The sequence below is a fragment of the Grampus griseus genome (genome assembly GCF_964374135.1).
Source record: "Grampus griseus genome assembly, chromosome: 1".
In the NCBI taxonomy this organism is placed as follows: Eukaryota; Metazoa; Chordata; class Mammalia; order Artiodactyla; family Delphinidae; genus Grampus; species Grampus griseus.
The window spans coordinates 50,521,781-50,549,432 of NC_139017.1; the positions used below are offsets into that span (position 1 = coordinate 50,521,781).

Consider the following 27,652-nt stretch of genomic DNA (forward strand, 5'->3'; position numbering starts at 1 on the left):
TTGAAGATTTTTCATCACAGTTTCAGTTTCAGTGCTTGTGATTGATCAGTTCATACTTTCTATTTCTTCCTCGTTCAGTCTTGGAAGGTTATACCTTTCTAAGAATTCATCTGTTTCTTCCAGGTTGTCCATTTTATTGGCATAGATTGCTTATAGTAGTCTCTTATGATGCTTTGTATTTCTGTGGTGTCTGTTGTAACTTCTACTTTTTCATTTCTAATTTTATTGATTTGAGTCTGTCTAAAAGTTTATCAATTTTGTTTATCTTCTCAAAGCACCAGGTTTTAGGTTTATTGATCCTTGCTATTGTTTACTTTGTTTCTATTTCATTTATTTCTGCTCCGATCTTTATGATTTCTTTCCTTCTACTAACTTTGGGTTTTCTTTGTTCTTCTTTCTCTGGTTCTTTTAAGTGTAAGGTTAGATTGTTTCTTTGAGATTTTTCTTGTTTCTTGAGGTAGGGTTGTATTGTTATAAATTTCCCTCTTAGAACTGGGTTTGGTGCATCCCATAGGTTTTGGATCATTGTGTTTTTGTTGTCATTTGTCTCTAGGTATTTTTTATTTTCCTCTTTGATTTCTTCAGTGATCTCTTGGTTATTTAGTAACATATTGTTTAGCCTCCATATGATTGTGTTTCTTACGTTATTTTCCCTGTAATTTATTTCTAATCTCATAGTGTTGTGGTTTGAAAAGATGATTTCAGTTTTCTTAAATTTACCGAGACTTGATTTGTAACCCAAGATGTGATCTATCCTGGAGAATGTTCCACGTGCACTTGCAAAGAAAGTGTAATCTGCTTTTTTTGGATGGAATGTCCTATAAATATCAATTAAGTCTCTCTGGTCTAATGTGTCATTTAAAGCTTGTGTTTCCTTATTTATTGTCATTTTGGATTACGTGTCCAATAGGAAAGTGGAGTGTTGAAGTCCCCTACTATTATTGTGTTACTGTCAATTTCCCCTTTTATAGCTGTTAGCATTTGACTTACATATTGAGGTGCTCCTATGTTGGGTACATAAATATTTACAATTGTTATATCTTCTTCTTGGATTGATCCCTTGATCATTATGTAGTGTCCTTCCTTGTCTCTTTTAGTAGTCTTTATTTTAAAGTCTATTTTTTCTTTTATGAGTATTGCTACTCCAGCTTTCTTTTGATTTCCATTTGGATGGAATATCTTTTTCCATCCTCTTACTTTCAGTCTGTTTGTATCCCTAGGTATGAAGTGGGTCTCTTGTACACAGTATATATATGGGCCTTGTGTTTTTATCCATTCAGTGAGCCTGTCTTTTGGTTGGAGCATTTAATCCATTCACATTTAAGGTAATTATACATATGTATGTTCCTGTTACCATTTTCTTAATTGTTTTGGGTTTGTTTTTGTAGGTCCTTTTCTTCTCTTGTGTTTCCCACTTAGAGAATTTCTTTTGGCATTTGTTGTAGAGATGCTTTGGTGGTGCTGAATTCTTTGAGGTTTTGCTTGTTTGTAAAGCTTTTGATTTCTCTTTCGAATCTGAATGAGATCCTTGCTGGGTAGAGTAATCTTGGTTTTAGGTTCTTCCTTTTCATCACTTTAAATATATCTTGCCAGTCCCTTCTGGCTTGTGGTGTTTCTGCTGAGAAATCAGCTGTAAATCTTATGGGAGTTATATGTTGTCATTTTTCCCTTGTTGCTTTTAATAATTTTTTTTCTTAAATTTTTGTCAGTTTGATTAGTGTGTGTCTTGACGTGTTTCTGCTTGGGTTTATCTTGCCTGGGACTCTGCACTTCCTGGACTTGGCTGGATATTTCCTTTCTAATGTTAGGGAAGTTTTCGACTATAACCTCTTGAAATATTTTCTCGGGTCCTTTCTCTCTCTCTCTCTTCTCTTTCTGGGACCGCTATGTTGCGAATGTTGGTGTGTTTAATGTTGTCCCAGGGTCTCTTAGTCTGTCTTCATTTCTTTTTATTCTGTTTTCTTTATTCTGTTTTGTGGCAGTAAATTCTACCATTCTATCTTCCAGGTCACTTATCCGTTCTTCTGCCTCAGTTATTCTACTATTGATTCCTTCTAGTACATTTTTCATTTCAGCTATTGTATTGTTCAGCTCTGTTTGTTTGTTCTTTAATTCTTCTAGGTGTTCTTCTTTAATTCTTCTAGGTCTTTGTTAAACATTTCTTGCATCTTCTCGATATTTGCCTCCATTATTTTTCTGAGGTCCTGGATCATTTTTACTATCATTATTCTGAATTCTTTTTCTGAAAGGTTGCCTATCTCTACTTCATTTAGTTGTTTTTCTGGGGTTTTATCTTGTTCCTTTATGTGGTACATAGTCCTGTCACTTTTCATTTTTTCTATCTTACTGTGAATGTGGTTTTTATTCCACAGGCTGCAGAATTGTAGTTCTTCTTGCTCTTGCTCTCGCCCTCTGGTGGATCAGGATATCGAAGAGGCTTGTGCAAGCTTCCTGCTGGGAGGGCCTTGTGGTTGGAAGAGCTTGGTGTAGCTCTGGTGGGCAAAGCTCAGTAAAACTTTAATCCACTTTTCTGCTGATAGGTGGGGCTCTGTTCCCTCCCTGTCGGTTGTTTGGCCTGAGGCGACCCAGCACTTGAGCCTACCCAGCTCTTTGGTGGGGCTAATTGTGGATTCCAGGAAGGCTCATGCCAGGGAGTACTTCCCAGAATTTCTGCTGCCAGTGTCCTTGTCCCTGTTGTAAGCCACAGCCACCCGCTTCCTATGCATAGGTCCTCCAACACTAGCAGGTAGGTCTGGTTCAGTCTCCTATGGGGTCACTTCTCCTTCCCCCTGGGTACTGATGCGCACACTATTTTGTCTGTGCCCTCCAAGAGTGGAATCTCTGTTTTACCCAGTTCTGTCGAAGTCCTGCAATCAAATGCCGCTAGCTTTTAAAGTCTGATTCTCTGGGAATTCCTCCTCCCATTGCCAGACCCCCAATTTGGGAAGCCTGATGTGGGGCTCAGAACCTTCACTCCAGTGGGTGGACTTCTGAGGTATACTTGTTCTTTTGTTTGTGAATCACCCACCCAGCAGTTATGGGATTTGACTTTATTGTGATTGCGCCCCTCCTACCATCTCATCGGGGGTTCTCCTTTTTCTTTGGGTGTTGGGTATCTTTTGATGATTTTCAGTGTCTTTCTGTTGATGATTGCCCAGCAGTCAGTTGTGATTACGGTACTCTCGCAAGAGGGAGTTGTTCCATACAAACTTCAGGACTTCTATTTCTGTGAAAAATGCTTTTGGAATTTTGATAGGGATTGCTGTAAATCTGTAGATGGCTTTTGAGTAGTATAGTATAATATTAACTTTTTTCATACATGAATGTGTCTTTCTGTTTGTTTTTTCAGTGTTTCTCATCTTTGTCATATAGATTTCAGTGTATAGATCTTTCATCTCTCTGGTTAACTTTATTCCTGAGTATTTTATTGTTTTTGATACTGTTGTAAATGGGCTTGTTTTCTTTATTTCATTTTCAGATAGTTCATTGTTAGTATACAGAAATGCAACTGATTTTTGTTTGTTGATGATATATCTTGAAACTACTGAAATCATTTGTTAGTGCTAATAAATTTTTGGTGAAGTCTTCAGGATTTTCTATCAATATATATATGATGAGGTCATCTGCAAACGAAGATAGTTTTATATCTTCATTTCCAATTTAGTTGCCTTTTATTTCTTTTTCCTGTCTAATTATTCTGGCTGGGACTTCCAGTAGTATGTTGAATACAAGTGATGACAGTGGACATCCTTGTCTTGCTCCTGATCTTAGAGGAAAAGCTTTTTTCAACGTTTCACCCTTGAGTATGGTGTTAGCTGTGGACTTGTTATATATGGCCTTTTTTATGTTGAGGTGTAATCCTTCTATTCCTAGTTTGTTGAGCATTTTTATCATGAAAGATGTTGAATTTAGTTAAATGCTTTTTGTGCATCTATTGAGACAATCATGATTTTTATCTTTCCATTAATGAGGTGTATTAAAATTATTGATTTCTTTATATTGAACCATGCTTGCATTTCAGTGGTAAATCCCAGTTGATTATGGTGTATGGGTCAATGATAGTGTAAAAAAAAATTTTTTTTTTAAAATTTTTTGTCTGCGCTGCGTGGCATGTGGGATATTAGTTCCCTAACTAGGGATTGAAGCTGCACCTCCTGCATTGGAAGGGCAGAGTCTTAACCTCTAGACCGCCAGGGAAGTCCTGGTGTATGATACTTTTAATGTGATTTTGAATTTGATTTGCTAGTATTTTCTTGATAATTTTTGCCTCTATATTCATCAGAAATGTTGGCTTGTAGTTTTCTTTTCCTGTAGTATCCTTATTTGGCCTTGGTGTGAGGGTAATGCTTACCTCAGAAAATGAGTTTAATTCTTCTTGAAACATTTGGTAAACATTTAAAGCCTGAGAAGCTATCTGGTCCTAGGCTTTTTTGTTGTTTTTACTGTTGGGAGGTTTTCTATTTAATGTTTTTACTCTTTATTGTTCTGTTCAGATTTTCTTTTTTCATGATTCAGTCTTAGTCAGTTATATGTTCCTAGGAATTTATTCCAGGTTGTCTAATTTGTTGGTGTATAATTGTTCATAGTAGTCTTTTATGACTCTTTATGTTTCTGTGGTATCAGTTGTAATGTCTTCTCTTTTATTTATAATTTTATAATCTTGTTAAGTCCTTCGAAATGTTTGTCAATTTTGTTAATCTTTTCAAAAAACCAGCTTTTAATTTTTTTAATCTTTTCTGTTATTTTCCTGTTCTCTATTTTATTCATTTCTGCTCTGATCTTTATCATCTTCTTTCTGCCAACTTTGGGTTTTGTTTTTCTTTTCTAGTTCCTCAATGTGTAAATTTAGATGGTTTATTTGAGATCTTTCTTTTTTTCTTAATGTAGACATTGATTGCTATAAACTTCCCACTGAGAACTGCTTTTGCTGCATCCCATGTGTCTTGTTTCCATTTTCACTTGTCTGAAGATATTTTTTGATTTTTTTTCTTTGATGCTCTGGTTGTCCAGGAGTGTGTTATTTAATTTCCACATGTTTGTGAAATTTTCAGTTTTCCTCCTGTCAATTTCTATTTTCATACCACTGTGGGCAGGAAAGATACTTGGTAGGATTTCATTCTTTTAATGTTTGCTAATACTTGTTTTGTGGTCTAACATGATTTATCCTGGAGAATGTTCTGTGTTCACTTGAGAAGAATGTTCTGTTGTTGGATGGAATGTTCTATATGTATCTGTTAGATTCATTTGATCTAAAGTTTAATACAAGTCTAATGTTTCCTTACTGATTTTCTGTCGGTATGATTTATCCATTGTTTAAAGTGGGGTGTTGAAGTTTGCTACTATTATACTGTTCTCTTTCTTCCTTCAGACCTGATACAGTCATTCTTTTTTTTTTTAGTCATTCTTTTTAATTTTAGACATTCTAATAGATATTTAGCAATAGCAATATGTGGTTTTAATTCCTTGTGCTATTTATTTTTACATACAGTCATCCCTCCATATCCACAGGTTCTGCATCCGTGGATACCGAGAGTCGACTGTATTTCTCCATTTTATATAAGGTACTTGAGCATCTACAGACTTTGGCATTTGTCAGGGGGTCCTGGAACCCATCCTATTGGATACCAAGGGAATATGATATTCATCTGTATCCCTCAAACTTCCTAAGCTTAATAGTTCCAGCCCCCTTTTTTTAAGATTCTGTAGGATATTCTATATAAACAATCATGGCATCTGAGAATAAAGATAGGTTTACTTCTTTTCCTGTCCGGTTTCCTTTTATTTCTTTTTCTTGTCTTACTGTGCTGTCTAGTACCCTAGACAGTGTTGAACAGAAGTGGTGAGAGCAGACATCCCTGTCTTGTTCTGATCTTAGAGGGAAAGCATCCAGTCTTTCATTATTAAGTATGATGGTTTTTTAACGGATGTGCATTGTCCGGTTGAAAAAGTTCCATTCTACTTTGCTGAGAGCTCTTTTTATGAATCGTTGTTGGATTTTTTTCAAATGTCTGTTCTTTTTTCAGATGTCACTGCATTTATTGCAGTGATCATATGATTTTTAGTTTGTTAATATCATGGGTTACATTGATTAATATTTGAGTGTCAAACCATTCTTGCATTTTCCTTGAGTCATGATGTATTATCTATTTTCATATATTGTTTTATTCAATTTTCTAAAATTCTGTTTTAGAGTTTTTGTGTGTACATTAAGGATATTGGTCCATAGTTTTCTTGTATCAATGAGTTGGTAAATATACTGTTCTTTTTAGTTTTCTAAAATACTTGGTACAGAATTTTCATCTTTTATTTTTTTAAAATACTTGGCAAAATTCACCAGCAAAGCAGTCTGGGCCTGGAGTTTTCTTTGTTGAAAATTCTAACTGCAGTTTGTTAATAAAAATGGACAATGTCTTCAGTAAATTTTGTTTAGTATGTGTGTTTCAGGGATTTTCTTAACTCCCCAAGTTGTTGAATTTTTTTGATAAAGTTGTCCACAGTGTTCTTTTATATGTTTAAATATTTGTAGAATGTGTAATGATGTCACTGCTCTCATTCCTGATATTGGTAATAAGTTCCCCCACCCCTTCTTTTTCTTGATTAGTCTGAGTAGAGGTTCATTAACTTTGTCTTTTCAATGCACCAGTTTCTGGTTTTGTCAATTTTCTGTGTTTTCCTGTTTTCTTTTTCATTGATTTCTGCTCTTATATTCATTATTTCCAATCTTCTTTTGACTTTTGATTTCATTGGCCTTCTTGTTACACCTTTTTGAGTGGAAGTGGAAGTCATTGTTATGGGACCTTTATCCTTCTAATATAGGTGTTTTTGTGCTGTAGATTTCCTTCTAAGCACTATGTTCGCTACAACCCCAAAATTGAGATATGTTGTGCTTTTATTGTCATTCAGTTAAAAATACTTTGTAATTTATTTTGTGATTTCTTTTTTGACCATGTGCAACTTTATAGTTTTCAAATATTTCTTTGTGTTAATGATTTCTAATTTAATTCCATTTTGGACAGAAAACATTTTATGGGACTTGAAGTCTTTTAAATATATTGAGATTTGTTTTATGCCCCATAGTAAATATCTTCTATATTGGTAAATATTTCATGTGTACTTAAAAAGAATGTATATTCTGCTGTTTTTGGTTGTTTCAGATGTGATAGTAAATCTGGTCCTAGTTACTCCACCTTGATTGAAAGTGGAAGTCAGTAATTCCTTCTTTTTTTTTAAATTTAGATATAATCCACATTCCATAAAATTCATCTCTTTTAAGTGTTCAGTGCAGTGCCTTTTTACTATATTCATAAAGTTGTATAGCTGTCACTGCTATCTAACTCCAGTATATTTTCACCATCCGAAAGAGAAAGTCCATACCAATTATCAGTCACTCCTATTCCCCCTCCACCAAGCTCTTGGCAGTCGCTATAATCTGCTTTCTGTCTCTGTAGATAAGCTTATTCTGTACTTTTTATGTAAATGAACCATATAATATGTGGCCTTTCAGACTGGCTTTCACTTAGCGTACTTTTTTAAGGTTCATCCATGTGGCAGCATGTATCATTATTTCTTTTTATGGCTGAATAATACTTCATTGTATGGATATTTTGTTATGAGCAAATGGGTTAGTCACATTTTGTTTATTCATTATTTGGTGAACATTTGAAATGCTTCCCTTTTTGTCTGTTATGAATAATGCAGCTATGAACTTGAGTGTAGAAGTTTTTCTGTGACATGTTTTCAGTTCTCTTGGGTATACATTTTGTTGTGGAATTGCTGGCTCTTAGCGTAACTCTGTTTCAGTTTTTGACCGTACTGCCAAACTGCTTTCCAAATAGCTGTACTATGTTGCATTCCTACCAGAAATGTATCAAGGTTCCAGTTTCTTGACATTCTAATTCTTCTTATATTTTGTGTTTTCTTTTTCTTAAGTTATTATAGCCATCTTAACGATGTGAAGTGGTAATTCATTGTGGTTTTAGTTTTCATGAAGATTGAGACCTATGTTTCCTTCTAAGAGCTTTAAAGTTTTGGCTCTTACATTTATTTTTTTATTTTTTATTTTTTTTACATCTTTATTGGAGTATAATTGCTTTACAATGGTGTGTTAGTTTCTGCTTTATAACAAAGTGAACCAGTTATACATATACGTATGTTCCCATATCTCTTCCCTCTTGCGTCTCCCTCCCTCCCACCCTCCCTATCCCACCCCTCTAGGTGGTCACAATGCACCGAGCTGATCTCCCTGTGCTATGCGGCTGCTTCCCACTAGCTATCTATTTTACATTTGATAGTGTATATATGTCCATGCCACTCGCTCACTTTGTCACAGCTTACCTTTCCCCCTCCCCATATCCTCAAGTCCATTCTCTAGTAGGTCTGTGTCTTTATTCCTGTCTTACCCCTAGGTTCTTCATGACATTTTTTCCCCTTAAATTCCATATATATGTGTTAGCATATGGTATTTGTCTTTCTCTTTCTGACTTACTTCACTCTGTATGACAGACTCTAGGTCCATCCACCTCATTGCAAATAGCTCAATTTCGTTTCATTTTATGGCTGAGTAATATTCCATCTTATATATGTGCCACATCTTCTTTATCCATTCATCCGATGATGGACACTTAGGTTGTCTCCATCTCCTGGCTATTGTAAATAGAGCTGCAAAGAACATTTTGGTACATGACTCTTTGAATTATGGTTTTCTCAGGGTATATGCCCAGTAGTGGGATTGCTGGGTCATATGGTAGTTCTATTTGTAGTTTTTTAAGGAACCTCCATACTGTTCTCCATAGTGGCTGTACCAATTCACATTCCCACCAGCAGTGCAAGAGTGTTCCCTTTTCTCCACACCCTCTCCAGCATTTATTGTTTCTAGATTTTTTGGTGATGGCCATTCTGACTGGTGTGAGGTGATATCTCATTGTAGTTTTGATTTACATTCCTCTAATGATTAATGATGTTGAGCATTCTTTCATGTGTTTGTTGGCAGTCTGTATATCTTCTTTGGAGAAATGTCTGTTTAGATCTTCTGCCCATTTTTGGATTGGGTTGTTTGTTTTTTTGTTATTGAGGTGCATGAGCTGCTTGTAAATTTTGGAGATTAATCCTTTGTCAGTTGCTTCACTTGCAAATATTTTCTCCCATTCTGAGGGTTGTCTTTTGGTCTTGTTTATGGTTTCCTTTGCTGTGCAAAAGCTTTGAAGTTTCATTAGGTCCCATTTGGCTCTTACATTTAAATCTTTGATTATTTTCAGTTAATTTTTGTATGTGATGTGAAGTAGGGATCCAAATTCCTTTTGCTTGTGTATATCCAGGTGTCCTAGCATCAATTGTTGAAAAGATTATTGTTTCTCCATTGAATGGTCTTGGACCCCTAGTCAAGAATTACCTGACCATAAATGTATGGGTTATTTCTGGACTCAATTCCATTCCATTGATTGATATGTCTGTGATCATGACAGTACCACACAGCCTTGGTTACTGTAGCTCTGTAGTAAGTTTTTCTAATTCCTTTTTAGGTGACTTGGTTTTATGTCTCTGGATATAAAATGGACTAATTAAAATAAATTTAAATAAAACTTAAGAAAGACTCATATTTCATTGTGAATTTATAGAACATTGTTCTTGCCAAATGGCACTCAGTATGCATTTTCACTAAGTAAACTGGTAAATACTATTTACCATAGACATAACGTCATTAGTGATATAAATTTTAAACCATCAGCTAAGTGAAGATGGCATACTCATTTTACTTTCAGTCTGCTTAAATTTCTGTTTTGCTTTCTTTTTAGGTTAATACGATCTGTTGGAATGAGACTGGAGAATATATTTTATCTGGCTCAGATGACACCAAGTTAGTAATTAGTAATCCTTACAGCAGAAAGGTAAAGTGGTTTTAAAAATCTACAACTTAATGAGAAAAACAAAAATCAAGAAGCTAGAAATCAAGAAATAGTGAATAATCACGGAGTGGGCATTTGTAAAGAATATCCCTATTTTTCTAAAGTTATATAATTTGGAAGTTATCACATGCAAGTTCCTTAGTTTCTTTAAGAAAACATTAGATTTCATTCAGCCTTTTGACTCTAGAAAATTTAAATATGCTTCATTTTATGCATGTGGATAAAATTGCCAAAAGTGACATTATCTCAATAAGCCATTCTTTTGGGGGAAAAATGTGATTTTTTTTCTTTTATGCTCACAGAATCTAATCTTCAGCCAAGCAGTTTAAGAAACTGAATTTTATCAGTTTACAAACAGTGGCTAGGTTCTAATGAAATGCTTCATAACATCCAATTCAGTAAACTGGGATATCATATTAAATTTTAATTTGCATTATGTTCTGATTTTTATTGGCCCTTCTTCTGACTTTATAAGAGTAAGTATACAAATACTTTTATATGAATGAGAATACTGTAGATTGGCAGACTGAAGTCATATTTAATATTAGCAATCTTACAGAATAAATTGTTCATGTATTTTTTGTTTTTCTACATTTAAATAGTTAAGATATTTAAATAAATGTTTGTGGTTCTTCAGCCTAAAAAAAGGTTTGTATGGAGGCTATCCTTGATTAAAGGACAGGTCATAGTTTTATTTCAGAGATAGCTTTACTTAATTGTCCTGACTTAGCAGAGGGAAACTTGATGTTTCAGAATCCTGCTTGTCTTAGCTCTGCAATTAGTCAGAGAACCTTCCTGGAATAATGTATATGTGGAATGCTTTTTGATCATCACTATCAGAATTTTAATGTTTACAGTATTTAAATCACTCGTCTAGATACCAATGGAATAATTTTTTTGTTTTGAAAAGATGCAGAGCTTTACTCTTTTTTAAAAAATATATTTATTTATTTGGCTGCATCAGGTCTTAGTTGCGGCACACGGGATCTTTCGTTGTGGCGTGTGGGCTCTTCGTTGTGGTGCATGCGCTTCTCTAATTGCGGTGTGCAGGCTTCTCTCTAGTTGTGTACTGGCTCCAGAGCACGTGGGCTCAGTAGCTGTGGCGCATGGGCTCTCTAGTTGTGGTGCACAGGCTCTAGAGTGCATGGGCTCAGTAGTTGCGGCATGCAGGCTTAGTTGTCCTGCAGCATGTGGGATCTTAGTTCCCCAACCAGGGATCAAACCCATGTTCTCTGCAATGGAAGGCAGATTCTTAACCACTGGACCACCAGGGAAGTCCCAGAGCTTTACTCTTTCTTATAAAAATTGTTGTAAAATACACATTACATAAAATTAAGCATATTAACCATTTTTAAGAGTTCAGTGCACTGACATTAAGTACATTCATATTGTTGTGATACCATCACCATCATCCAGCTGCAAAACTCTTCTCATCTTGCAAAACTGAAACTCAATACCCATTAGGCAATAACCCTTCATTCCTCCCTCCCCCAGCCCCTGACAACCACTGTTCTACTTCCTGTCTCTATGAATTTGTCTACTCCAGGTACCTCATATAAGTGTTTTTATACAGTATTTGTCCTTTGTGACTGGCTTATTTTACTTAGAATAAGGTCCTTAAGGTTCATCCATGTGTAGCCTGTGTCAGTATTTCCTTTCTTTTTAAGGTTGACAAATATTCCATTGTATGTATGTATCACGTTTTGTTCAGCCTTTCATCTGTCAGTGAACACTTGGGTTATTTCCACCTTTTGGCTATTGTGAATAATGCTGCTATAAGCAGAGCTGTACAAATATCTCTCCAAGTCCCTGCCTTCAGTTATTTTGTGAATATCCCCATTGGAATAATTTTTAAAAGATCTTATTTTTCCTTTATTTGCTTATTTTAAAAAAATGATAATCACTTTGATGTATGGTTCCCAGTAGAATATGTATATTTGAAAAGTGATTACTCTTCTTTTTCAGTTTGAGAAATGATTAATCAGATAATACTTTAAAAGATTTTGAGTATAAGAAGACTTTATAGTTTTCACATAGTGGTTTTAATAGATCCAAATTTGCTGTCATATAGGAATATTTTTTGTTTTAAAACACTGATGATTCACTACATAGGAAAATAAAGTTTTTTGATCTTGAGTCAGATATTATCTGTTCCTATAGTTTTACTCTCTTTTTAAATCCTGTGAGTTCATGGAAAGATTAATTTATTGCATATAAAAGTTTTGATACTTTTAAAAAATAGATTTAATTGTTCCTTATTAATGGCATCATGTCTTAGTTATATATATCATAGATCTCAAATACATAAAAAAGAGAAGCTTCTTTTTTCAAAAATTACAGGCTAGTTTATTTGGACCAATCCTCCCACTGAAATCAACTCAAAAATGCTTGATTAAAAACTTTAAAAATTATCCTAAAAGTAAATAACTGTCTTGATAGTAAGGAATTATCAGTCCAAAATGGAAGGGAAAAAGGGAATCCAGAGAAGTGAGCATGATAGCCACTTTTGCCCTGAAGATATTTGTCAGTCTTGGCATATCTAAACTTTAGTTTTGGTGGCCTTGAAGGTCAAGGTAAATAGAAACAAAGCTCAGGATCCTAGTCAGGTATGGATTCCTATAAGAGACTTCGCACAATATTCTGGGACCCCCAAAGGGCCTCCTCCTCAAGGTATAGATGAAACAGAAGGAAGATAGCCCTCAGGTAGCCTTGCAGCATCTTCTGTAAAAGAAATCCTGAGTATATGCAGACTTTTTCTTGATTTGGCTTCATTCAGCTACCTTTAGTTCTTAGAGCATAAAATGTTGTTTGTTTCTTCTATGCTTTTCTTCTGCTTTTCTCTCTTTGTGGGATGTTCTGCTGTCCCATGCACCTCCTACTTAGTTGGCAAGTTTAATTTCATCCTTCAAGCCTCAGCTCTTATCTGTGATATATCTCTAGTTTACCAAGGCAGATGCAGGCATTCCTTCCTCTGTGTTCTCGTATTTTATGGATAACTCAATTATTATGTTTGTTTGCATGTTGCTCACCATTAGACTATAACTTCTTTGGGACAATGACCATTTCTTTTTCCTTTCTGTTTCCTCAACACTTAGTAAATTTCCTGTCATGTAGTAGGTGCCCAATAAATATTAGTAAAAGAAAGGCAAGAAGTTTCTGTATTCAATGCCTTAGACAAGGGTAGGCATGGGTTGGAGGAGGGGTGATTTTTACTAAGAGATTGAAGAGCTAGCATCTTCTATCTAGATACTCCTGGACCAAGCATGAAGTTTTGAAAGTGTTGTATATAACGTGATGCAGGAGGGAAGAGATACCTGCTTGGCCAGCTAGATTAGTCAGAGTAACCTGATGATCAGCAAAGTGATAGACATTACAGCTAGTTCACTTTCATATTTATTACTAATTGTAGTTAACAATATGTTTTGTTCATTTTAGATTAAGTTACTCTGCCGTCTTCCACCTCTGTAGGCCATTATTCTTAGATGTTTTCTGAAAAAGTATTATAACGCATTAATCCAAGGAAAGCACAAATAAGAAAATAAATCTAGCTTTCAAAAATTGTAACTGTTTGCAGCTGCACATCTATTTTTTTAAATCGACTTTACTGCTATTTATCTCCAGTAGCGTGCATATCTGTATTGGCTGTATTGATTCCATTTCAACAATTAAAAACAAATTCCGACCTTTGGTGAAATTACTAACTGTATATAGATGAGTACTATAGTTCTTCCAACAATTATCTATTAATAAATTAGGGAAAGAAGCAGTACAAAATGAAGTTAACATGATTATGCAGGGGTCAGGTAGTAGGTTTGATAGGCTAGATTAAGGAGTTTACTTTTTAGTGTAATTGAAATAGCTGATCACTAGAGTATTTTAAACATGGAAATGATATGATTTGTCTTTTTAAAAGTTAGCTGTGGTTGCTTTTTGGAGAGTAGCGTTTGAGTAAGATCAGAAGCTGGGAGATAGGAGGCCATTGATGTAATCCAGAGACTGAGATGAAAATCTCTGAGATTGTAGTTGAGAACGGATGATGGTTGAGGCAGAGATAATGGCATTAAAGGTGGTGAGAAGTAATTTGAAATGTATCTTGGACATGGATTTGCTGATGGATTTTATATAGTGGATGAGGGAAAGAGAAATGAAGGATGTTTCCTTAGTTTTTGACTTGATCAACTGTGTGGGTGGATATTGATGTTATTAAGATGGGGAATACTAGAGAAAAAGGAGTAAGTTTGGAGAGGGACATCTGAAATCAAGAGATTTGTTCAGAGGGAAAAGACTTCAATTTTTTACTAATTACTTTAATGGTTACTCTGATTACTTTAATAAAGAAATTTCTTTCAATTTTTGAGTGATATGTGATATGCCAGTACACATGTTAATGTATTGAATGAGGTTTCTCCTTTTGTTTCTGGAGCTATACATAAACCTGTTGAATGGAGATAAATCAAATTGTTAAGAATAATGTCTGCTGAATGTGACTAAAGCAAAGTCAAAGGCCTATGAGACTAAGAAACTACTTACATTGTATGTAGTGACATATATACTTAGATACTTGGTAAACCATGCTGAGATATTTGACAGCATTAAAGGCTATGATTCTATCTTGTTTAAAGGCTTTACATTAATTATTCTCTGTGTTATTTCTTGTACCTTAATTGACCAGGTCTCAGTGTCTTATACTTGGAGAGAGGAATGAAAATTTTTAAAACATTTAACAGTTTTTATTCTCCATTGGCTTTGGTTGATGTAGGTGCAAATTCTCTCCCCTTTTTTTTAATTTGACCTTAATTAAATGTGTATTAATAAGACTTACAGTACAGTACTGTATGGTACTCAGCAAATCCTTATTTTGTTCATGACCCTAGGTCTTAGATAAAATGAGGTGACTTAAATACTTAAGGCGGTCAAGGTAAGTAGCTGCTAATACTTATACCAGATCTGTGTTCTGATTTGGTGTCGTACTTCGGTTATGAATTTGTCAGTGTTATACAGTAAATACTCACTTAAAACCAAACCAAAAATAAAGTTGAAATATCTTTTCCTAAATTTATTTTAAGATTTTAAAACTGATGAAAAAGTTGAAAGAATAGTACAATGAACATCCACAAATAGATTGTTTAAAAAAGTATTTTAGAGTAAGTTGGAAGCATTATGCACTTCATTCATGAATACTTTGACATCTGTCTACTAAGAACAATAACATTATCCTATATAGCTATAATGCAGTTACCATGGTCAAGATATGTAATATTGAATATAGAGTTGATCCTCATTACTTACAGATTCCATATTTGCAAATTCACCTACTCATTAAGTTTATTTTTAACCCCCAAATCAATACTTCCAGTGTTTTCCTCGTCATTTATGGCCATATACATGTACAGAGTGGCAAAAAATTTGAGTTGCCCAGCACATACATCAACACTCGCATTCCCAGGTGAGATCAAACAAAGTGACACTCAGACTTCTTGTTTCAAATCAAATACTGTAAGCATACTGTATTGTATCCTTTTTGTGATACATTTAGTGTCATAGGTTTTGTGTTTTTGTGCTTTTTGTTAGTGATTTCAATGTTGAAGTGGTCCTCAGGTATTGTGCTGAAGTACTATCTGGTATTCCTAAGTACAGGAAGCCTGGGATGTGCTTTATGGAGAAAATATGTTAGACAAGCTTCATTTAGGCATGAGTTATAGTGCTGTTGACCATAAGTTCAATGTTAATGAATCAACAATATATATCAAATAAAGTGTCTTTAAACAGAAACACATGAAACAAAGTTACTTATTGATTAGTTGATGAAAATATTGTGACCAGAGCCTCACAGGAACCTAACCCTGTATTTCCGTAGGAGCAGTGATTCAGCACTTGCTTTTTCAGTGTTTGTGGTGACTTTACAGAGCACAACTACCAGTAGTAATGAGAATTGACCATATGCTGTTATCATATTTGTATAATATATACAGTTTTGTACTGTCGACTGAAAAAAATGCACAACCTAAAAGTTGAGAAATATGTTTTATTTGGTGGATATACTGAGAACTTAAGCCAGGGAGACAGCCTCTCAGATAGCTCTGAGGGACTGTTCTGGAGAGGTAAAGGAGGAGCTAGGATATATAAGAGTTTTTGCAAAAAAACCCTAGGTAGTCAGAACATCAAAAGATTACTGCTAATTAAAAAACCTCAGACATCTCAAGTTCAAGAATTTAGCTCTTTGTTTGGGAAGATGCAAGAATCTGGACTTATTGAAATTGTTCCTTTGCTATGTACCTTAACTATCTATGGTCTGTATCCTCTTTTTCTCTATCTTGAATCCCCTCAGGGTGCACCATTGGGGGTGGCTGCAGAGACTGATGGCTTGGTGGCTGGCAGCCTGCTTATCGCTGTTCTGAGTTCCCCTCAGGGTGCACCATGGGGGGGTGGCTGCAGTGACGGTTGGATGCAACATCCTTTGTTTACTGATATGGCAGGTGACATTCTTCGTCCATGGTATATTACATATATACACACATAATACGTGCACATATATACATGTATAGTCCATGTTCAAATTTTCCCATTTCAGTAATTTTGTCACTGCCATGCCTCCTTCAATCCAACCCCCAATCCAGCACCACGTATTTCATTTATTTGTCATATTTCCTTTGTCTCCTTTAGAACAGTTCATTCAACTTTTTGGTCTTTCATGACATTGATATGTTGTTTTATTGTTATATTGACATATCAGTCAAGTTATTTTATAGAATGTCCCTCCATTTGGATTTGTCTGATTGTTTCTTCATGAGTAGATTAACATTAAACATTTTTGCTAGGAATTCTCCATGGGTGATGTTGTAGTACCTGATATTAATTTGTCCCCTAATTGGTGATGTTAAGTTTGATCTTTCCATTGTGTAGGTACATTTACCCTTTGTAATTATAAGCTACGGGGGAGTAGTGTGTGGGGACTGTGTGAATATTCTCTTTCATAGCAATCTTTCACACAGTGGTTTCAGTATTCATTGATTCTTGCCTTAATCAGTTGTTATAATGTGGTTATAAATAGTGATTTTTAATTCTGTCATTCTACATTTATTAACTGACATTATTCTGTGAATAAGAGCATTTCCTTAGTCTTTGCCACCTTTGTGAAAAAATTACTGTGGGATTATAGATTTTTATTTTTATTCAATAAATTATAATCTATCACTGATATTTTTATTGATGCTCGAATTGCCCCAGTTTGTTCAGTAAGACATTTTTTGTTGTTCTTTTATTTATTTATTTAAAACATTTTATTGGAGTATAGTTGCTTTACAGTGTTGTGTTAGTTTTGTTCAGTAAGACATTTAAAGTGAACTAAAGCAACTTTGTGTCTGTGTTTTGACATATTCCCTTATTTTGAGCACATTTTTTTTTTAAAAAAGCACACCAGATATTCCCATTGCATTAAATTCCCATTGTATATAATACATTGTGGGGATGTACGATAATTTATTCAGCCAGTCACCTGTGTTTTGCTATTATAAATAACTCAGTAAGTAACTTGGTACTTTTTTTTTTTGGTATTATTGGAGGTGTATCTTCAGCATTAATTCTTAGAAATAGACTTGTCTGATCAAAGGGTTAACGCATATGTGGTTTTGTGAGGTGCTGCTAAATTCCTCCTCATTGGTCTTGTACCATTTAGCAGTCCCACCAGAATTGTTTAAAGAGCCTGGTATTCTGCGCCACCCCCCCTCCGCCCCCACCGCCCCGCATACTCACTTATACAGTATGTTGTCAAGCTTTTGAATTTTTCCCAGTCTGAAAAGTGGGAATTAGTAATCTCAATGTAGTTTCAATTTACATTTCCTTTATGAATAAACTTAGATGCTTTTTCACATTTTTAAGGGCCATTTGTATATCTTTGGACTATCTCTTCAGATCTTTTGCCCATTTTTAAAAAAATCAGGTTTTGTTGGGTTTTTTCCCCCCCTCTCAATTTTTAAACACTGTTGGGGGATTTCGTCTTTTACCTTCAGTGTATGTTACAAATATTAAAATATTTATTTTAAACTGTATTTCTGTAACAGGAATTCTGGTCTTTTAAATTATTAAGAAGTTAGATGTAGGAAGTTCTGCTGTATCCTCCTCTGTACCATTTCATTACTTTATGATTCATTTAAATTCAGTTTACTTTTATTTCTTCATCCTGAAAGGGAATAACTTAATAATCATCTAGTAAACAGTTTCAAAAGTCAATCAAGAGAGTCTTTTTATATTTACTGAGGGTTTATGAATGAGTCAGATACACCAAGTAGGTGGAAATATGTATATTTAATTTTCAAGGCACTGTTGTTGAACCCAAGTTTGTGTGCCTGATGCACAATGAGGCCAAACAAACCTAAATGTCAGAGTTTGGAGCAGAGAAAGGTTTATTGCAAGGGCCATGCAAGGAGAACAGGTGACTCCTGCTCAAAAGACCCAAACTCCCCATGGGTTTCAGGGAAGAAATTTTTATAGGCAGAAATCTGGGGGAGGGCTGCTGGGTGTGTAACCCTCCTCTGGTTGGCTGGTGGCGAGGTAACAGGGTGGTGTTCTAAGAATCTCCAGTCAGTCTGGGGTCCACATGCTTGTGCCCAGCCTGAAGTTACCATCCTCCACCTGGGTGGGAGGGGCTTAGTTCCTATAGAAGAACTCAAAGATATGTATCAAATTGTTATGCACAATCCCTTCTCTTTCCTGCAGAGAACCAGGACCAGTTCCCTTTGCTGTTTCTGCATTTTCTCAGTCCCCTAATTCGTAACTGTTTAATCTGCCCTTTGGAACTCAGGGAAGGCGTAGGAGGCTAAAAGCCTTCTTCCTACAAACAAGAAACAGGGGACATTGAAAGGCTTTTATGCCTGGGACGGCCCCACAGGGTCCTGCTTGGTTTCAGTCCCCCGTTTTCTTTGATTCTCCTCAGTCATGAGAGGAACAGATGTTGGATGAGACAGGGAATAAAATTTGGATAGACAGGTTAATCATAAACTCTGCAGAGGAACTCAGTTTTAGGGGGACTCAGTTTCAGCACTATTCCTGTTGATACTTAATCTTCTTCACATCTCAGAGAGAAATAAAGAAAATATGTGAGATTCTGATTTCTTTTTTTTCTAATTACAATAGTTTGGAATCAAATGATATTTTTTCATTTGAGATGAGAATGTTAATGAGAATTTATTCCTGGCTGTGATTATATTGAATTTGAATGTTTCTTTTTAGGAACTAATAAATTACTAAGAACTACTTCCTCTCTGTGTTTTAGGTTTTGACAACAATTCGTTCAGGGCACCGAGCAAATATATTTAGTGCAAAGTTCTTACCATGCACAAATGATAAGCAGATTGTATCCTGCTCTGGAGATGGAGTAATATTTTATACCAATGTTGAGCAAGATGCAGAAACCAACAGACAATGCCAATTTACGTGCCATTATGGAACTACCTATGAGGTACAGTATTACTGTGATTTATCTATATGACATATTTGTGTTTGTTTTGTATAGGTGTGTATGTATGTGTAGATAGATATGTGTATGTACATATGTGAAGATTTGTGTGTATGTACACATTCATGCATAAATAGGTAAAGATATTATTGACAATATCTAGATTTCAGTATTTGAGAAAATGTATCTTGATAGGCTTGTGAATAAAGTTAAAGAATAAGATGTGAGTAATAGTAATGGGGTTTGTAATTCCTTGAGCAACTATACTCTAAGCAAACAGATATCAGCCTTTATAGATGCTTCTTTATTGTGCTATAGGGCTCTGTACTAGGCTTTAACTTCGTAACCACTTTCTCACTGTTTTGCATAAAGTCACTACCGGCATGCTTATCAAACGTTCAGGTCAGAAGGGACGCTAGTACAGTAGACAAAAGAATCCGATTCCTAAAGGATATTAATAAACTGAAGCCCTAAACTGAATTAAATGAGGTGAAATGAATCTGAGACTCAATTATACTGCTTTGGTTCAGAAAAATTGCCTACTCTTCAGAATGCTCCTTTATAATTTTGTCATTTCATTTCTTTGTATCAGATGATTCATTGTTTTCCTATATTCTTTTAACCTGGTATATCTTTTTCCATTACTTGAATTTCAGTTCTTCTGTACCCTTATTTTATGATGTGTACTTATAAAAATAGTATTCTATAGCTGGATTTTTTTTTCTTATCCATTTCTCACAAATTTGGCTTTTAACTGGAGATTTCAGTCAATTTATGTTTATTGTGAGTGCTGATATATTTGGATCTATTTATATATCTTATTATAAGTTTTCTATTTGAAAAAATTTTCCCCTATTAATTTCCGCCTCCTCTTTTTGCCTTCATTTTGAATTGCTTGAAGGTTTTGCATTTGGCCCATTTTGTTTCCGCTATTTGCAAGGAAGATGGACATTCATGCTTTACAAGAGTAATTAACAAAGTATAAAGTCAATAAATAACTTTGCCCTTCTCCTGAATGTACACCTTAGCACATTATAATCTCTTCATCCCTTGTCTAATTTTATATAGATATAAGTTTTATGTTGTTCAGAATGTAGTTATATTCTGTTTTTCCCCTCATGAATTAAAATATTATCATTGTTTTATTAGTTAGTGTTTGTTTAGATTTACCGACATATTTACCAATACCTTTGGCTCTTCTGTTACGGATTTTCTATGTGGGGTCATTTTGTACCTGGTAAAGTACAGTCTTTACCAGTTCGTTTAGGTGAGAGTTTGTTGATTTAAAACAGTTTTAGTTTCCTATTTCCCTATTCTTTCTTTCATTCACTTCTTCCCTTTTCATCCTTTTCCAGAAAATATCTTTTTCATGTCAGTTCTTCAAAGGTAGTTTTACTAGGTACACACTTATAGTTTGACAGTTATTTTGTTTCAGGTGATATTCCACTGTATTCTGCCCTTACTTTTAAAATTGAGAAGTCAATCTAATTGTGGTTCCTTTGTAGTTAACTTATCTCTCTTCCTTGACTACAGGTAATTCTGTTTTTCTTCACTGTTTTTATTTCTTCTTAATTAATGTCACAACAGTGTATCAAGGTATGGATTTGCTTTTTATTTTTCATACTTGGAATTTATGTTCTTGATCTTAGAAACTGGAATCTTGAAAAATGAGGGAAATTTGTAGTAAGTAAGTCTTTGATTATTCTCTACCATTCTCTGTATTTTTTTTTGTCCTTTACCTTTTATTCTTTTAATTAATTGATTAATTAATTGATTAATTAATTTTTTCACACACACACACACATTTTTTTTTTACAAGAGATAAATAAACTGACACCAAGCATTGTAAATTTTTACAAGAGATAAATAAACTGACACCAAGCATTGTAAATACATGACCACAACAAAAGCAACGATTGCAATTACCAAACACGAAACACACTCACACTATGTCATAAGATTGACATTCAGTCCAGTAATCCTCCACTGTAACAGCTCCTTTACTTTGCAATGAGAATTGATTTGTATATTTTTTGCCTCTGAGTCCTTGTGGGATTTTTTTTTTTATTCAAACAGAAAGTCACAAAAATTATAATCATCCTCATCAGTTCACTCAGTCCCATGTAATTAATTTTTTTTTATCTTGATGTTTTGTTAGCACTTGTATGAATTCATCAGTTTTCCATTAGAGTTCTGAAAATGCTTATTCATTCAGTTCAGCAGTACAGTCAGTTACCAGAAACCTGTACTTGTCAGAGTCTTTTCCATAAATTCCTTGAAGATGAAAGCCTTTTATAGGAACATTTTTGCAAAAGCATCAGAGTACACCCAGAACTGTCTGTAAATGACAAAAGACTTAAAAAATGACCATGGTTAAAGATTTGATGAAAGTTCATAATAATGGAATTGACAAGGAAATTTAGTTATTTCTGAGACATACACTTTAAAGTAATAACTAGAATTATGACTTATACAATTATACCAGAACATATAAGATTTTTAGAAATTTCTTGTAATGTCTGAAATTTATATTAACATATTTCCATACAAATAACCCAAAGAAAGTTTAGTATTAGTTGTTTTTTTTGGTTTGTTTGTTTGTTTTTTTATACTGCAGGTTCTTATTAGTCATCAGTTTTATACACATCAGGGTATACATGTCAATCCCAATCGCCCAATTCAGCACACCACCATCCCCACCACACAGCGGTTTTCCCCCCCTTGGTGTCCATACATTTGTTCTCTACATCTGTGTCTCAACTTCTGCCCTGCAAACCGGGTCATCTGTACCATTTTTCTAGGTTCTGCATACATGCGTTAATATACGATATTTGTTTTTCTCATTCTGACTTACTTCACTCTGTATGACAGTCTCTAGATCCATCCACATCTCAACAAATGACTCAATTTCGGTTCATTTTATGGCTGAGTAATATTCCATTGTATATATGTACCACATCTTCTTTATCCATTTGTCTGTCGACGGGCATTTAGGTTGCTTCCATTACCTGACTGTTGTAAATAGTGCTGCAGTGAACATTGGGGTGCATGTGTCTTTTTGAATTATGGTTTTCTCTGGGTATATGCCCAGTAGTGGGATTGCTGGGTCATATGTATGGTAATTCTATTTTTAGTTTTTTAAGGAACCTCCATACTGTTCTCCATAGTGGCTGTATCAATTTACATTCCCACCAGCAGTGCAAGAGGATTCCCTTTTCTCCACACTCTCTCCAGCATTTGTTGTTTGTAGATTTTCTGATGATGCCCATTCTAACTGGTGTGAGGTGATACCTCATTGTAGTTTTGATTTACATTTCTCAAATTATTAGTGATGTTGAGCAGCTGTCCATGTGCTTCTTGGCCATCTGTATGTCTTCTTTGGAGAAATGTCTATTTAGGTCTTTTGCGCATTTTTGGATTGGGTTGTTTGTTTCTTTAATATTGAGCTACATGAGCTGTTTATATATTTTGGAGGTTAATCCTTTGCTGTTTCGTTTGCAAATATTTTCTCCCATTCTGAGTGTTGTCGTTTCGTCTTGTTTATGGTTTCCTTTGCTGTGCAAAAGCTTTGAAGTTTCATTAGGTCCCATTTGTTTATTTTTGTTTTTATTTCTATTAATCTAGGAGGTGGATCAAAAAATATCTTGCTGTGATTTATGTCAAAGAGTGTTCTTCCTATGTATTCCTCTAAGTTTTATAGTGTCCGGTCTTACATTTAGGTCTCAAATCCATTTTGAGTTTATTTTTGTGTATGGTGTTAGGGAGTGTTCTAATTTCATTCTTTTACATGTAGCTGTCCAGTTTTCCCAGCACCAGTTATTGAAGAGACTGTCTTTTCTCCATTGTATATCCTTGCCTCCTTTTTCATAGATTAGTTGACCATACATGCGTGGGTTTATCCCTGGGCTTTCTATCTTGGTCCATTGATCTATGTTTCTGTTTTTTGTGCCAGTACCATATTGTGTTGATGACTGTAGCTTTGTAGTATAGTCTGAAATCAGGGAATCTGATTCCTCCAGCTCCATTTTTTCCCTCAAGACTGCTTTGGCTATTCGGGGTCTTTTGTGTCTCCATACAAATTTTAAGATGATTTGTTCTAGTTCTGTAAAAAATGCCATTGGTAATTTGATAGGGATTGCATTGAATCTGTAGATTGCTTTGGGTAATATAGTCATTTTCACAATATTGATGCTTCCAATCCAAGAACGTGTTATATCTCTCCATCTGTTGGTATCTTTGATTTCTTTCATCAGTGTCTTATAGTTTTCTGCATACAGGTCTTTTGTCTACCTAGGTAGGTTTATTCCTAGGTATTTTATTCTTTTTTTTGCAATGGTAAATGGGAGTGTTTCCATAATTTCTCTTTCAGATTTTTCATCATTAGTGTATAGGAATACAAGAGATTTCTGTGCATTAGTTTTGTATCCTGCAACTTTACCAAATTCATTGATTAGTTCTAGTAGTTTTCTGGTGGCATCTTTAGGATTCTTTATGTATAGTATCATGTCATCTGCAGACAGTGACAGTTTGACTTCTTCTTTTCCAATTTGTATTCCTTTTATTTCTTTTTCTTCTCTGATTGCCGTGGCTAGGACTTCCAAAACTATGTTGAATAATAGTGGTGAGAGTGGACATCCTTGTCTCATTCCTGATCCTAGAGGGAATGCTTTCAGTTTTTCACCATTGAGAATGATGTTTGCTGTGTGTTTGTCGTATATGGCCTTTATTATATTGAGGTAGGTTCCCTCTATGCCCACTTTCTGGAGAGTTTTTATCATAAATGGGTGTTGAATTTTGTCAAAAGCTTTTTCTACATCTATTGAGATGATCATATGGTTTTTATTCTTCAGTTTGTTAATATGGTGTATCACATTGATTGATTTGCGTATATTGAAGAATCCTTGCATCCCTGGGATAAATCCCACTTGATCATAGTGTATGATCCTTTTTATGTGTTGCTGGATTCTGTTTGCTAGTATTTTGTTGAGGATTTTTGCATCTATATTCATCAGTGATATTGGTCTGTAATTTTCTTTTTTTGTGGTACCTTTGTCTGGTTTTGGTATCAGGGTGATGGTGGTCTCCTAGAATGAGTTTGGGAGTGTTCGTTCTGCAATTTTTGGGAAGAGTTTGAGAAGGATGGGTGTTAGCGCTTCTCTAAATGTTTGATAGAATTCATCTGTGAAGCCATCTGGTCCTGGACTTTTGTTTGTTGGAAGATTTTTAATCACATTTTCCATTTCATTCCTTGTGATTGTTCTGTTCATGTTTTCTGTTTTTTCCTGGTTCAGTCTTGGAAGGTTATACCTTTCTACGAATTTTTCTATTTCTTCCAGGTTGTCCATTTTATTGGCATAGAGTTGTTGTAGTAGTCTCTTAGGATGCTTTGTATTTCTTCGGTGTCTGTTGTAACTTCTCCTTTTTCATTTCTAATTTTATTGATTTGAGTTCTCTCCCTCTTTTTCTTGATGAGTTTGTCTAATGGTTTATCAATTTTGTTTATCTTCTTAAAGAACCAGCTTTTAGTTTTATTGATCTTTGCTATTGTTTTCTTTGTTTCTATTTCATTTATTTCTGCTCTGATCTTGATGATTTCTTTCCTTCTGCTAATTTTGGGTTTTGTTAGTTCTTCTTTCTCTCCTAGTTCCTTTAGGTATAAGGTTAGATTGTTTACTTGAGATTTTTCTTGTTTCTTGAGGTAGGCTTGTATAGCTATAAACTTCCCTCTTAGAACTGCTTTTGCTGCATCCCATAGGTTTTGGATCATTGTGTTTTCGTTGTCATTTGTCTCTAGGTATTTTTTTATTTCCTCTTTGATTTCTTCAGTGATCTCTTGGTTTTTTGGTAGCCTATTGTTTAGCCTCCATGTGTTTGTGTTTTTTACGTTTTTTTCCCTGTATTTCATTTCTAATCTCATAGCGTTGTGGTCAGAAAAGATGCTTGATATGTTTTCAATTTCCTTAAATTTACTGAGGCTTGATTTGTGACCCAAGATGTGATCTATCCTGGAGAATGTTCTGTGCGCGCTGGAGAAGAAAGTGTAATCTGCTTTTTATGGACAGAATGTCCTATAAATATCAATTAAATGTATCTGGTCTATTGTGTCATTTAAAGCTTCTGTTTCATTATTTATGTTCATTTTGGATGATCTGTCCATTGGTGTGAGTGAGGTGTTAAAGTCCCCCAGTATTACTGTGTTACTGTCGATTTCCTCTTTTATAGCTGTTAGCAGTTGCCTTATGTATTGTGGTTCTCCTATGTTGGGTGTATATGTATTTATAATTGTTATATCTTCTTCTTGGATTGATCCCTTGATCATTATGTAGTGTCCTTCCTTGTCTCTTGTAACATTCTTTATTTTAAAGTCTATTTTATCTGATAGGAGTATAGCTACTCCAGCTTTCTTTTGATTTCATTTGGCATGGAATATCTTTTTCCATCCCCTCACTTTTAGTCTGTATGTGTCCCTAGGTCTGAAGTGGGTCTCTTGTAGACAGCATATATATGGGTCTTGTTTTTGTATCCATTCAACAAGCACGTGTCTTTTGGTTGGAGCATTTAATCCATTCACATTTAAGGTAATTATTGATATGTATGTTCCTTTGTCCATTTTCTTAATTGTTTTGGGTTTGTTTTTGTAGGTCCTTTTCTTGTCTTGTGTTTCCCACTTAGAGAATTTCCTTTAGCATTTGTTGTAGAGCTGGTTTGGTGGTGCTAAATTCTCTTAGCTTTTGCTTGTCTGTAAAGCTTTTGATTTCTCCATCGAATCTGAATGAGATCCTTGCTGGGTAGAGTAATCTTGGTTGTAGGTTTTTCCCTTTCATCACTTTAAGTATGTCATGCCACTCCCTTCCGGCTTGTGGCATTTCTGCTGAGAAATCAGCTGTTAACCTTATGGGAGTTCCCTTGTATATTATTTGTTGTTTTTCCCTTGCTGATTTCAGTAATTTATCTTTAATTTTTGCCAATTTTATTACTATGTGTCTCGATGTGTTCCTCCTTGGGTTTACCCTGTTTGGGACTCGCTGTGCTTCCTGGACCTAGATGGCTATTTCCTTTCCCATGTTAGGGAAGTTTTCAACTGTAATCTCTTCAAATATTTTCTCGGGTCCATTCTCTCTCTCTTCTCCTTCTGGGATCCCTATAATATGAATGTTGTTGCATTTAATGTTGTCCCAGAGGTCTCTTAGGCTGCCTTCATTTCTTTTCATTCTTTTTTCTTTATTCTGTTCCACAGCAGTGTATTCCACCTTTCTGTCTTCCAGGTCACTCATCCATTCTTCTGCCTCAGTTAGTCTGCTATTGATTCCTTCTAGTGTAGTTTTCATTTCAGTTATTGTAGTGTTTATCTGTTTGTTCTTTAATTCTTCTAGGTCTTTGTTAAACATTTCTTGCATATTCTGGATCTTTGCCTCCATTCTTTTTCCGAGATCCTGGATCATATTCACTATCATTATTCTAAATCGTTTTTCTGGAAGGTTGGCTATCTCCACTTCGTTTAGTTGTTTTTCTGGGGTTTTATCTTGTTCTTTCATCTGGTACATAGCCCTCTGCCTTTTTATCTTGTCTGTCTTTCTGTGAATATGTTTTTTCTTCCACAGGCTGCAGGATTGTAATTCTTCTTCCTTCTGCTCTCTGCCCTCTGGTGGATGAGGCTATCTAAGAGCCTTGTGTAAGTTTCCTGATGGGAGGGACTGGTGGTGGGTAGAGCTGACTGTTGCTCTGGTGGGCAGAGCTCAGTAAAACTTTAATTTGCTTGACTGCTGATAGGTGGGGCTGGGTTCCCTCCCTGTTTGTTGTTTGGCCTGAGGCAACCCAACACTGGAGCCTACCTTGGCTCCTTGGTGGGGCTAATGACAGACTCTGGGAGGGCTCACGCCAAGAAGTACTTCCCAGAACTCCTGCTGCTAGACAAGTGTCCTTGTCCCCACGGTAGCCACAGCCATCCTCTGCCTCTGCAGGAGACCCTCCAACACTAGCAGGTAGGTCTGGTTCAGTCTCCCCTGGGGTCACTGCTCCTTCCCCTGGGTCCCGATATGCACACTACTTTGTGTGTGCCCTCCAGTTTGGGGTCTCTGTTTCCCCCAGTCCTGTCAAAGTCCTGCAGTCAATTCCCACTAGGCTTCAAAGTCTGATTCTCTAGGAATTCCTCCTCCCATTGCTGTACCCACAGGTTGGGAAGTCTGACGTGGGGCTCAGAACCTTCACTCCAGTGGGTGGACTTCTGTGGTATAAGTGTTCTCCAGTCTGTGAGTCACCCACCCACCAGTTATGGGATTTGATTTTACTCTGATTG

At 35.3% G+C, this 27,652-nt stretch overlaps 1 protein-coding gene across 8 annotated transcripts in view; it reads left to right on the forward strand.

The window, feature by feature from the left end:
- Nucleotides 1–27,652, forward strand: part of DCAF6 (DDB1 and CUL4 associated factor 6) — a 172,380-nt gene that overhangs the window by 36,216 nt on the left and 108,512 nt on the right. For all 8 annotated transcript variants that reach the window (XM_082649066.1, XM_082649067.1, XM_082649069.1 and 5 more), the window contains 2 exons: nt 9,792–9,884; nt 19,174–19,359. In XM_082649066.1, the coding sequence (XP_082505192.1) occupies nt 9,792–9,884; nt 19,174–19,359 (279 nt within the window). The remainder of the gene's footprint in view (nt 1–9,791; nt 9,885–19,173; nt 19,360–27,652) is intronic.